Below are 14,521 nucleotides of genomic sequence, written 5' to 3'. Positions count from 1 at the left end.
CCAGGAGTGTGTGTGTGTGTGTGTATATATATATATATATATATATATATATATATATATATATATATTGGAATGACTATAATTTGGATTCCTGGAGAAATTGAGCTGATGTGGAGGAGTACTGTCAGTTGTCCTCCACACACATCATCCCCGAATGGAAATAATATAGTCATGCAAGGCAAGAAAATAACAATAAAAAAGGATATAAAATGGAGGAGTTAGGTAGAACCAGGCAGGAGATCAGAGTAAGTAACATTCAACATCCATTCTTTCCAGTTTCTTTATCCAGCCAACACCAGGTAAGGGCTGGAATGGTTCTTCTTCAGTTTTTGTGGCAAGCCAACCACACTTTTATTCAGGCTAGTATTACTTTGAGGTCATCACTGCCAAAGGTTGGTTGGTTTGGGGGAGGGGACCAAACAGCAAGGTCATTAGTTCTATCGGATTAGGAAATGATGGGGAAGGAAGTTAGCCATATGCACTCAAAGAAACCATCCTGGCATTTGTTCAAATGGCTCTGAGCACTATGGGACTTAACATCTATGGTCATCAGTCCCCTAGAACTTAGAACTACTTAAACCTAACTAACCTAAGGACATCACACAACACCCAGTCATGGGAATCAAACCCGGGAACCCGGGCTGGGATTTGTCTGAAATGGTTTACGGGAATCATGGAAAATCTAAATCAGGATGGCCAGACACTGGTTTGAGCCGTCATCCTCCCAAATGCAAGTCCAATGTGCTAACCACTGTGCCAACTGTCTTGGTACTCCCAAAGGTATTCTAAAGCTACTGCCAGCTCCTCTCCTCGGGAGGAATCCATGCATCCCTTTTGTCTGTTTCTAGTGTAACCACTTGGTCAAATGTGACACTGCTTTTCAAAGTGTTTCCACATTGTATATCTGAGGCATAACTTGGGAACCACACTATTATTTACCTAGATGGGTTTGGAAAACTGCCAAAAAATCACATCTAGTCTGGATGACACAACAGCCTTCATAGTAAAAGAATACATGAGATGGTTTTGATCCTAGGCTGGCTCACCTCCCTGTGTCCCAGTTGGCTATCCTGGTGGGTCAAGCGGGGCCTTAATGCCCAGAAGTAGTGATTAAGTGTTTATGAGTTGTTGTTGTTGTGTGAATGAGTGTGAGTTTTCTACCTCTGAAGAATTTTGTACCTCTGAAGAAAATTTTGTCCAAAAGATGAAACTTTTATAACATTCTTTCTCATTGTGCTTATTTGTGACTCAACAATTGCTCAATATGGTTAGCAGCAATCTATCTTTTCCATATTGCTGTTCTTGTGAAGGTGTTAACATTTGAACTTTTATTGAAACACACAAATAATCACTGAAATATATCCAGGTTGGGTGAAATATGGTGAATTTATGTCTCTTTCCAAGAAAAATAGTTTAAGAAATGTCATCAAACTACTGTCCATAATCACTTTTGAAAGCATGCTACTAAAACTTGAGAAATATTATTTATAAAAGCTTCTAAATTACCTTACTCCAAAGAATACAGTTCCAATGCACAGTATGGATTTCTGCATGATTCAAGTAATCAGAAAACTATTTACACACACAGGAAAAATTTACTTAATGCAATAGAAAATAAGTTACAGGTTACGGGTATTTTGTGTGATTAATCAAAGGTGACTGGGTGCTTCAATCATAACATCTATTTGAGTAAATTAGAATGCTATGTCTTCACAGGAAACATTGCAAAATGATTCAGGTCATAGCTCTGGGACAGGAAATGAAAGGTACCATTACAAAACACACATGGATAAAGGTGTCTGATTTATATGACTGGGAATAATTACAGTAAGTATGGTTTCTCCCATGGTTCCATTAATGGTAATTGATTTGACTTATTTACTGTTTAACTTCCAGAGGCTAAGTTTGATGTGATACAAATATCATGATATGCAACAAGTTAAGTGTGGTTCCAGAAAGGGCTGTTAATGAAATTTTCTGGGCTATTTGTTTGGCTGGTTATAGCTAAGCAAACAGTGGACAAACAAAGTACAGGCAGCCTCTTTAGTAGACCTGCTGCATTCTCTAAGTGTTCCGCCAGTAAATTGTGGTCTTTGTTTAGCTTTCCCCATAAAATTATCAGTGAGATCTTTCCAGTTTCACTTCTGTTTTACTCAATGACTTTCCATCAGTTATTACAAACTGTGACCTCTCTGACAGGAAATCATGAATACAGTCGTGAAATCTTCTCGGGTGATCAGCCGAGTAAAGGCGTCGTCTTCTCGCAACGTTTCGAAGGGTTTCGTACCCATCATCTTCGCTTGAAGATGATGGGTACGAAACCCTTCGAAATGTTGCGAGAAGACGACGCCTTTACTCGGCTGATCACCCGAGAAGATTTCACGAATGGAATACGCCGAGAAAGTCTCAAATCACATGAATACAGTCATTCAACTGAGATGATACTCTATGGGCACACAATTTTATTAGAAGTTGCTTGTGAGGAATGGTGTCAAAAGGCTCCTGGCGTTCTAAAAATATGGACGCAATTTGACTCCTCTGTAGACAGTGCTCATTATTTCATGAGAATAATGAGCTAGTTGTGTTTCACAAGAATGATATTTTCTAAATCTAAAATTTACAGTTATCTTATTCATGTTAACAGCCAGTATTAAAAACTACTTAAAACATGAATACAGAAATCAGTAACATGTATCTGAACATTACCAGACTGACAGTAAGAAAATATGTACAGATCTAATACAAACTATATTACTTTACTTAAGTACATGGTAAGTGGTGTGTATTTTTTAAAATGGTACCATAAATATGTTTTATGATTAATAAACACAGGTTTTCAGTAGCTTTGAGTTTACACTCCCTTCATTCCTCACACTTACACAAAACGAAGTCTGTGACCATCCCTCACCTCTATGCAAAACAAAAAGAGTTGCTATTTAGTCCTCCCTCCTTTTTTTCACCATCTTATAGCCTCATATTCAGTGTACACTCATGTCACTGATGAACAAGAATGAGGGAATGAAGTGGAACAAAAGATCAGAGATAGATAAAAAATCTGAAATTCGTATACTCTCTGCGGATAAGCCACCAATTTCCAAAGAAATCTACCACATCACAGGCTTTATACAACTTACAGTATCTCCTCATTGGCAGTTATGTCATGTGACCAGCATGTGTCCACAGTTCACCAGTCCCTCCCTCATTAAAGCCATCACACTATTACAAGAGCTTGGTAATAGAATTTTTGGTTTTGCATGAACCGCCACCTGTCCTTATTCCAACTTGTATCCAGCATATATACTGTGATCTGTTTCTTAGAATTGCCTTTTGACAAATCACTGGGTCAAAATTTGTTTTATGTAAATTGTTTAGTTATAATTCATTATCCTACTTCTACTTACATGATATTCACACTATCTTTAAGTTTGGTAAATTGTGTTATGTTGAGAAAGGTGAGAGAAAAGCATAGGGAAAAAGAGAGAGATGAGTAACAATTTGTGTTAAACCAGTATTTTAGCTTTGAATGAAACACATTTTATTTTTTTCACCTAGGCAGGGATCAACACAACAGTGGAAACATTTCTGCCCAGCAGCAAAGAATTTCTCATCGCTTAATGTACAGTATGCATAACACATGAATGATACCTGCACAGCTTGATGATATTTTCTCTTGAGTGCATCACCAATCTCACTAAATGATGGCATAGTTTTCCAGCAAGTCTTCAGCTCACAAGAGCCAGAAACTCCATGACAGCGGCACTGCATACGCATCAAAGAAGCAACAATCTGGAACAGTTTCAATTCCCATTGTACTCAGTTCATGGAATTAACCCAGTAAAATATGTAACAAAACTTCTGTGATATTTGTGAATGCAGGTTCCTGTGGAACATCACTCATATAAAATATATCAACATTTTGATGAGTTTTAAAAATGTTCTTTTATTTTTTTGGTGCTTGTAGTTACTTCACTAATATCATGAATGCGTGTTTGTAGCCTCAGTCATACATTTTATGCAATATATCTTCAGACACATAATTTTGATTAGTTAAAACATAATTTTTTTTGAAACTTACTGGCAGATGAAAATGGTGTGTCTAATTGGGACTCAATCTTGCCTGTCACGGGTAATACTCACTTGTGCTGGGTATCCACACATGACTCATAACAACCATTCACAGTTTCATTTTCTTCATTACCTCTCTTCTATTCCATTGGGAAAACCACTGAAGGATGCTGCATCCCTTCAAAAAATACTTTAATCAAGTGTCCCTAAATGTTTTAAATGTTATAGCTATGAAAGAACCTGAATGAATGCTTGTAGAATATTCACTAACCTCCATTCCATTCTAGCTTTCAGTGTGCTGAAGGATCATTAGACAACAAATTACAGGCTACTAGTGTACTTTGCAATCAGTGATGGGGAATTCGACTGTGTAAATCACAATATTCTTTTATGAAAATTGGAATGTTGTGGTGTAAAGTGAAATACTGCAGAATGGTTCATATTGCATAGCTCTGACAAGAAACAGAATATTTCAACAGGAAAGAATCTCATATTAAGTTATTAGGCATCATCCATATAGGAACTAATTACAAGTGCTGTCCCAAAGATTCCATCTCAGTGCCCCTACTTTTTCTGGGGTATATCAATGACCTGTTCTAAGCAACTTTTTGCATATGATATGTACATTGTAATAAATAGCAAATCAAGTATAGTTTAGAAAAATCAATTGATGGAAATTCCTTGACATTAATACATGATTCCTAGTCAATTATTTGTCCCTAAACACTGGAAAAATTATTCACTATATGCAGTTCAAAACTTGTAAAAGGACACACCCCCCACCCCCCTCCCCCCTCACCAAGCCACTCCACCTGTATGTACCTACAATATGATAAGAAGCAGATAAAAGATACTGACTGTCTTATGTTCTTGGAATTACAACTTAATATGAAGTTCAACTAGGAGGATCTTGCCAAAAAATTGCTGAAGCAACTAAACAAATCTTTATTTACAACATGGATGTCACATGTAGATTATATAGAAATCTAGCATACTATTCTTACTTTCATTCCATAATGTCATATGGAATCATTCTCTTTCCAGTCTTAAAGTAGGACAGAGTTCAGCATCAGCAGTTCATTGTTTGTATACAAATTCTGTACAGTGTTTAGTTTATTAGTGTTCTTACATGCTTCTATATATAACATAACCATTAAAATTTGCAAATAGAACTTTATGGCCATGTCAGTTGTTGGCTTATAATTCCATGTTGCACTCAAAAAATTCTTTTAATTCACAGAAGGGATTGGCAGCAAGCCATTTATTTAATGTCTTCCTAAATTCACACACTGGAAGATATTGTATCATCTGCAGAAGCTTATTATACAATTTATGGCCCACTAGCTCGCAGCTGTTGATTGACTTTGATAATCTATGGTATAGAATAAGTATGAAAATACACATATGTGATTATAGGTCAATATCACTAACATCAGTCTGTGTAGAGTTATGGAGTAAGTTTTAACCTCATGCATTATGACATTTTTTGAGAATGAAAATGTATATGAAAATCAACATAGATTCAGCAAATAGACATCTTGTGAAACTCAGCTCACTTTATTCATCCATATGTTGCAGAGCACTGTAGACAATTACACTCAAGTTGATGCCATGTTCATTATTTCTGGAAGACATTTGCTACTGTTCTGCTTACTGAGCATTGGACTAGATTTGTAATCAGATTCAGGACTTCTATGGGGATATAATTCAACATACCATTCGCAACTGAACAAATTTGACGAACATAAAGGTAATTTCAGGACTATCCCAAAGGAGTGTTATAGTGCCGCTAGTATTTAAAATTTATATTGATGATCTAGTGGATAGCAGTGGAAGCTCTGTCAAGTTATTCACAGATTATGATATTGTCTACTGGAAGGTTTCAACATCAGAAGACAGCAGCAAAATGCAGGAAGACATGCAGAGAAGTGACAATAGGTCGACAGACTATCATTGACCCTGCACACTGCAAATACTGCACACAAATAGGCAAAGAGAGCGATTACAGTTTGATTACACTACTGGTAACAAGTCACTGGAAAGTGTAACTACTGTAAAATACCTAGGATTCACCATTCACAGTGACTGAAAGTGGAATAAAACAAACAGTAGCAAAAGTACATGCCAGAATGAAATTCTTTTGAAGAATCTTTAGGCAACATACTTCATTCATGAAAGATGTAGATTACAAAACACTCATTTGACCAGTTCATAAGTTTGGGACACTTACCAAGTAGGATCAGTAGAAGAGCTAGTGAAGATCCACCAAAGAGTGGTGTGTTTCATCACAGTATTATTTTGTCAATGTGATAGCATTATGAAGATGCACAACAAACTCCAGTGGCTGATGCAACAAGAAAGGGATTGCACATCATGGAGAGGTTTATGTTGGAATTATGAGAGCATAAGGGCAAAGTAGAGTCAAACAACATAGTTTTTCCACCCACATATGTCTCACAAAATGATCAAAATAAGAAAACTGAAAGATTTAAGTGTCATACAGAGCTTTACTGACAAATAATTTTTCCCATGCACCATTTTTGGATGGAATAGGAAATGGGGGAAAAGACAGTGGTACTAGAAGTATCCTTCAGCACTTGCTGTAAAGTGGTTTGTGGAGTATAGATAAAGGTGTAACTCATCAAGACAAGCTCAATATTTTTTTGTCCAGAAATGTATAACACAAATTATTTGTGTTGTGAAATCAAGAACATACAGAAGAGACCTGTTCAAGGAACTTGGGATACTAACTACTGCTTCTCAATATATTTATTGCATAATAAAATTTCTCATTAGTAATGTGTCTCTCTTTCAAACCAGCAGCTTGGTTCACAGAATCAAAGAAATAATTATTACAAAGTCACTTGCTTTGGTCCAAACCAGTTAACTCATGACCTCACATTTCCAATAACACATACACTATGTATACTTGTAAATGGATAAATAAAAAATCTACTAACCAAGTGGCAGCAGGTGAACACACACACAAAAAGGTTTAACTTTTACAAACTTTCAGAGGCAGTGGCTCCTTCTTCTGGCAGAAGAGTTGAAGGGGAAGGAAGAGGGATGGAGGAAAAGGACTAGAGAGCTATAGGGAAAGGGGTTCAGTTCAGGAAAGTCACCCAGAACCCTGATCAGGGGAGATTTACTGGGCGGCATGAGAAGGAAAGACTGATTCTTGGGGACAACACTGGATGAGATTTGAAAATCTGAGAGCTTAAATATGGGAGATAGGGTAATATGCAAGACAGAGATTACTACTAAAATATCATGCATGAATTAATAAGAGTGAAAAACTGGGTACCTTGTGTGTAACAGAGTCAGGAGGAGGGACGGTGAAAAATAGACAGGTCAGAAAATGAAAGATGTGGAGATGGAAGGAATTACATGAAATAAGGCCAGGTGGAAGGTGAGAACTAAGTACATGTTCTAGTGCTAGTTCCCACCTGCGGAGTTCTGAGAAACTTTTGTCTGGGGGAAGAATCCAGATGGCACATGTGGTAAAACAGGCACTGAGATCCTGACTGTCATGTTGTAGAGCATGCTCCGCAACATGATATTGTTGTTGCCAGTATAAACCCTCTGACTATTGACTGGCAGGTAGTCATACCAATGTAAGAGCCTGAACAGTGTTTACATGACAGCTGGTATATGGCACGGGTCGTTTCACAGGTGGCTCTTCTTTTGACAGTATATGTTTTGCCAGTTACAGGGGTGGAATATGTGGTGGTAAGAGGGTGCATAGGGCAAGTCTTGCAGTTGCGACAGTCACCAGGGTCGTTGCTATAGGGTAGGGAGATAGGTGCAGAAGGGGTATAGGGTCTGATAAGCACATTGCAGAGATTGGGAGGGTAACAAAAAGCTATTCTAGGTGTGCTGAGCAAAATCTGAGACAGAATGGACCTCATTTCAGGGCATGATTTTAGGAAAACATGGCCTTGTCCAAGTAGCTGATTAATACATTCAAGAGCAAGATAATACTGGGTGACAAGTGATGTGTTCTGAAGGTGTTTTTTGGAGGGATCAGCAGTACCAGGATTGAATTTGATGGCCCAGGAAATCTCATTTTAAACTAGGCTGTTGGGATAATTACATCCTGTGAAGGCTGAGGTGGGAGTGGTGGTGTATTACTATAAGGGGTCTGCAACTGAACAGATGTGTTTGCCTCAAATGCCAAGGCTGTATGGGAGGGAACATTTGTCATGAAAAGGATGGAAAAGTATAAAGTTGATTAAAGTGAGCAAGAAGGATATCATAGGCCTGGAAACAGCCAGGTGTTGACTGAGGGATTGTTCAGCAGCAGACAGATCATATATGCGGGTGATATTGGTACAGAGGGAGATAGCAAGGTGTATGATGAGAGTGGGGCAGGGATAGATTTCAGATGATGTAGGAAATGGTTGGCATCTTTAAAATATCAGGGAACTATGAGTTGCAGGTGTTGATCAACTAAGGCAGATATACATTCAATGGGTGCTTTGAAGCCAGCAAATGTAAGATGGCCAGGATGATTGGGATTGTGGATCTTAGAAAGAAGGTAAAAGTTGGGGGTGTGTGGTTTGGGTGGGGTAAGAAGTTCTACGGATTGAGGTGTAAGTCTTCGTAAGGGCCCTGAGGTTTTTAGGAAAGACTGCATGACAATTTGAATCACAGGGATGGAATCTTGATGCCGGATGCTGCATGTACAGGTGTCAGACAGCTGTGGTGCAGACCTTCACTAACATACTCCTGTCGGTCAAGCACCACAGTGGTAGATCATTTGTCTGTTGGGAAGATAATTATGGAGTCATCAGGTTTTAGGGAATGTAGAGCCTGGAGTTCTACAGAGGACAGATTACGGTCATCTAGTAGGGACCTGAGGAAGGGTTGCGAAGAATTGTTGGGTGTGAGGAATTCTTGGAAGGCTTTTAAGGGATGATTTTGAGGCAGTGGTGGTGGATCAAGATGGGATCATGGTCATAACTGTTCAAGGCAAGATTCAATGTCAGGTTTGCTGTTGAAAAGGTTTTGTGATTGTCTTGCAAAGTGATACTTCCAGTTGACATTACTTGTAAAGGAAAGTAGGTCCTTCACCAAAGCAGCATGGTTAAATGCAGGTTTAAGGCTGAAAGTGATAACCATGAGTAATACAAATAATTTCCTTTGTGTTGATCTCATCCTCTGAAGGCAAGGTACACACTTCTGTCTACATTAAACCTACTAACAAACAACAGTAGTTACATTTTGACAGTTGCCATCCTTTCCATGTCAAACATTCTTTCCCATACAACTTTGGAATTCGAGGCAAACATATTTTTTAGATGCAGACTCTTTACATCAGTACACCACCACTCTCACCTCAGCCTTTACTGGACATAATTACTCCAACAGCCTAGTTTAAAAGTAGATTATCTGGGCCATCACATCCAACCCTAGTACTGCTGATCCCTCCAAAAAACAACTTCACAACACACAACTTGTCACTCAGTTTTATTATAGTCTTGAATGTATTAATGAACTACATCAACAAGGCCATTACTTCTTAAAATCAGGCACTGAAGTGAGACCCATTCCGTCTGAGATTTTTCCCAGCACACCTAGAATAGCTTTTCATTGCTCTCCCAATCTGTGAAATATCCTTGTGAGGCCCTATACTCCTTCTGCACCCATATCCCTATCCTAGGCTCCTATCCCTGTGACCATCCCCACAGCAAGACTTGCCCTATGCACCCTCCTATCACTGCCTACTCCAGTCCTGTAACTGGCAAAACATATACGATCAAAGAGAGAGCCACCTTTGAAATGGTACATCATATACCAGCTATTATGTAAACATTACATTGGCATGACTACCACCCAGTTATCAGTCAGGATGAATGGTCATAGGCAGAGGGTGTATACCAGCAACACGCAATATCCTGTTGCAGAGTGTACTCAACAACATGGCAGTCATCGCCTATATGGATTCTTCCCCCAGATACCAGTTTCTCAGAACCCTGCTGGTAGTTTCTCAGAACCCTGCTGATGGGAACTAGTGCTACAAGAACAATGTTGTTTGGTTAGCTGAAAATCAAATCTGGAAATAGTGTCATTGCAATATGGTCTGTCTTTGTGCTCTACCACGGCATTTTGTTGGATATGAAAATTTCATGGAAACAAATTCAAAGGCCATCTGAGTGTGAGAACTAGCTGTATGAATGTGACAGATCATTTAATCAGTATATGTGGTGAGCAGAGAAACGCTTTTTCAAAAACAGTAGATGATACCTTCTGTCCTTCCTAGAGTCCAGAACTTCACCGTAGATAACCAAGATGTTGCAGAATGAAAACTACATGCTAGACTCCTCAAATGTCTACATAAATATCTGACTTCAACAACATATATATGCCATATCATTTCCTAACAAACCTGTCTGTTTTGTGAACATAAACATGTTTCTAAGACTTGAGATAACCATAAAGGAATATGCCACTCAAGGACATACTCAGCAAATGGGGAGAAGGAGGAGGGCAGCTGCAACTCCCCCCCCCCCCCCACCCCCCCCCCCCTCCCCACAAACCTCCACCCACTTTCACAGAAAATTATCATATTTGCACATGCAAACTCACATTTTGCCCTGTTACACACAGCCAGAAGACATATCAATTCAGTTTCAGTTTGAAGAATCTCAGAACATCTACTAAGCCATTTATTGTGAAATTGCAAAACTGCTGCAGCATTCACCACTGTTCTCCTTGCTACCAAAAATGGAAAATGACTCTGGGTTCAACAAGTTTCTAGTAGCACTGTACCTTTAATTCATAATGCTTTCACTTACGTTGTCATTCAGTGGTGAAATAATATTATAAAATGTGAATATAGCAAGTGTATCTGAATGCAGCTGAAAGTTACCTGCCTGACAGCACAATAATATATACAAATCTCACTCCCCTTACAAAACTCTCTCAGTTAAGTGTTTGGTAGGCAGTAAGTAGCAATAGGCTACTGAAGTGGTGGAATTAGTGTATTTGCTGGTTTGTAAACACAGTTCTCCTATGGCTTAGATTTTTATTTTCTTTTAAAATTGTGTATCACTTCCTGCAGCCATCCCATTTCCGTGCAACTAAAATGAGGCTCACACTCCTCCTCCTTACCTCAGTTTCTTGGTACGCTCTTGATATCAATACATATTTGACACCATTATGTGGAATATATTCATTGCAAAATGTTAATGCCACTTATAAGTGCACTTTTTTTTTATTTAAGTTGAATTAAATTCACTGAAATGAAATGAATGTAGTCAGTAGGAATGAAGTCAGTAAAGCTGCAGCAGCATGAAATGATATCTTTGAAAACGGTTCAGCAATTCTGAACTTACTTGCATTCTAATGAACACATAATGGCAAATGGAAATTTGTGATGCAGTAGGACTTGAAATTAGGTTTTCTGCTACTCATGAGCAGTTACCTTAATCATTAGGCTACCTGAACACTTTTTCAGTATGGACTCAGATTTCCATAATCACTGACATTCTTCTAATACCACTGGACATATCTTTGAATCAATATATGTAATTACACATACTGGTACATCTAATAAGGTCGGTTGGCATGGCATGGAGTGTTGCATGTGCTGATGCCAGGTCACACAGGCAAACACATGTAGGCCAGCCACAGGCTCTTTGTTGGATTTATTAACAATAACCTTGTGATACTTGGCTATTTTCAAAGTAAGTACTTCCTAAAATCAGGAAATCTGGATTTGAATCCTGATGTGGTGTGAAATTTCATTAGTTATTATGTATTCAGTATATTGCTGGTTCAACTATATGAATGGTTTCCATGAGTTATGTCATGAGTTATGTCATAAGATAACACGAAATAAAATATGATTAATATGCTATGATTTGTTGTGTGCACATTAATATGTTAAGAGAGAATTCTCACTGTGATGCAGGATGACATGATTGTTTGCACAGTTAGCAATTTTTCCTTCAATGTTTTTTCTTAATGTACCAGTGTTACTGCAACATAGATCTGGGACATGTAAGCCAAATGTATTTGGAGTTGCTATTCACTTAGTTCACATGACCTGTCTGAAATCTTCAAGCTGTCACTTTTGTGAACTGTCCTGAATGTTTTTCATCTTTTGTACTTGTACTAAGACAAAATACCGTCTACCAAACACACAATTTATGGAAATTGCATAGAAAAACTACCGTACTGTATGTCTGGGAAGTCATGATATAATTATGTTAGATGTCTGGATATTTATTCTGATATTTTGAAACACAATTGTTAGGGATGTGTGTCAGTAATTTTATATTACTGTTTCTGTGGTTATGGAGGTGGGAAACGTGCATTGTAACTTCTCTAATAATAGCATTAAAAATGTAAAAAATGAAGAAAAGTATTAAAATGGAAAAATGTTATCACAAAGACAGCTTGAAGCCAAAGTACTGTTATTTATATTATGCAGTCATTATTAATGTGTTAACTACTGTATTTCTGCAGTAGTGTCACTCTGTCTCATAAAAAATAAGTACTATATTTAGTTAGATCAGAGATGTATTTGAAATGTGTAAGACATTGTATATCTGCAGTAGTGTCACTTTGTTTCACAAAATTTCTCATATGGCATCATGCAACACTCTCTGAGAGGGCCATGAATTTGAAATCCTCTCACAGAAGCCACATGAACAAAAATAAAATGAAAACTAAGAAAATGTTGGTAACTACTGTGAGAAAACTACACATAGACATCGTCAAAATGCTGTAACAAAAAAAGAGCTTTCAACCAGGACAGAGACTCCAGAACAGGGGTTAATTTTTTAAGACACTCATTAATTTATTGTTTTGAACAGCACCCAGTTTAATTTTTGCTGTATTTCTTCAGTAGTATAAAATGATGTGTGAACATCTATGGCTATGGCAGTGCTCTACAGGATATGATGTGATACAGTCTCATTGCATATTAATTTTTCACATATAGTAACAGCAGAAGTACTAATTTTGCAAGTGTGTTGTGTCTTATGTGTTACAGAATTATCTTAGATGAAAGATTCTGTACAGTTTTGTTACATATCAATGATTAAAAACCTTATTCAGTATCTTGACTTTATTTGTTGTAAAATTTTGATCAACAGTGGCATTCTTAATGTTAATTATAACAGGAAATCTGAAACAGAAAATAAACACTTGTGTAACTATTGGATGACATAACAGTCCCAAGCAGAAGAAATATTGGCAATAGAATGAATAAAGATAACCACTCACTATTTAGTTTATGTGTTGAGTGGTAGGTAACCACACGAACAAGACATATAACATGGTGGTCCAGCTTATGAACTTGAATTCTTCATCACATAACACAGATACACAAGGCTACATCACTGAGATCTGATTGGGATGGTGGATTGTGTTAAGTAGAACAGGTTAGATAAACAAAAAAGAGTAGGTGGAGGAAGTGGCAAATGGAAGGTAGGAGCATAATCTTGGGAAGTGGAGAAAGTTGTAAGTTACCAGGTGAAGAGTCAGTTGTAAGTGCAGCCATATCTCAGACCAAACCCACTGCAATTTGTGCCCACGCTTTTATGCGGATACAACAACCAAGCAGCTGTCCAGCCAGATGACATGACCACTGCCAAACTGTGATCACAAACATGTAAACAATTTGAAGGCAGAATGACATTGAGCACAAAATTGTCAACGTCAATCACTACTTCACACCCCATACCATGTGGAGCCTCTTCACTTAAAATCAGCTTCCTGGAATTGGGTAGGTAACTGTCTTCTCTCACTTGGGTTCTACAGTCCACACTTGTATCAGTTTCTGCTAGCCCCTGCTTTTCAGCCAGCTCTGCCCCTGCTACTACTACTTTCTGTTCCCCTTCAACTACTAAATTCTTATTCTTCCGTATGTCACTGTGCCTCTCCCACTTTATTTTGATTCATAAGTCTTTATATCCATGATTCTTTTCCTACACTGTTACCACAGTGTTCTACCTCTTCCATTATCTGATCCTACTTGAACCTTCCTCCTACCCCCCCCCCCCCCCCATCCTCTACCAGCTGCCTATTTCTGCCTATTTCACTATGTGCTTCTTAACATTCCTATCCACTATGCCCCTCCAGCTTCCTGTCTCCACTGTGTCCAGCTTTCCAGCTCTACCTAGTTGGGCTGTAACATCAGAAAAATGTCACTGTGTTTGCATGTGTGTGTCTGTATGCTTCATAAGAAAACACAGATTCAATAGCTGAACGACTGTACTCCAGTTCTTTCCCTATACGGAAAGTAGCTACCTTCACTTATAATATTGTCTGTATTTCACCCAGGATATGCCAGTATCATCAAAGAGGTTGTAACTCTAAAATAGACACACACAGAGAGTTAGGATGTCCTAACAGGTTACGTATTTTTTCCTTCTAAGCTAGTATCTAGGATCAACACATGCAGACACATACACTTCAAAACAGAATTAAAAGGTCACCTTTCCAA

At 38.1% G+C, this 14,521-nt stretch overlaps 1 protein-coding gene across 2 annotated transcripts in view; it reads right to left on the bottom strand.

The window, feature by feature from the left end:
- Positions 1-14,521, bottom strand: part of LOC126471606 (protein Wnt-16-like) — an 803,254-nt gene that overhangs the window by 39,943 nt on the left and 748,790 nt on the right. For both annotated transcript variants that reach the window (XM_050099842.1, XM_050099843.1), the window contains exon 5: positions 3,646-3,786. In XM_050099842.1, coding sequence (XP_049955799.1) covers positions 3,646-3,786 — 141 coding nt within the window. The remainder of the gene's footprint in view (positions 1-3,645; positions 3,787-14,521) is intronic.

Source organism: Schistocerca serialis, chromosome 3, assembly GCF_023864345.2.
Source record: "Schistocerca serialis cubense isolate TAMUIC-IGC-003099 chromosome 3, iqSchSeri2.2, whole genome shotgun sequence".
Taxonomy (NCBI): Eukaryota; Metazoa; Arthropoda; class Insecta; order Orthoptera; family Acrididae; genus Schistocerca; species Schistocerca serialis.
The sequence above is the reverse complement of the archived record's forward strand: the minus strand, read 5'-3'. Positions and strand labels throughout refer to the sequence as shown.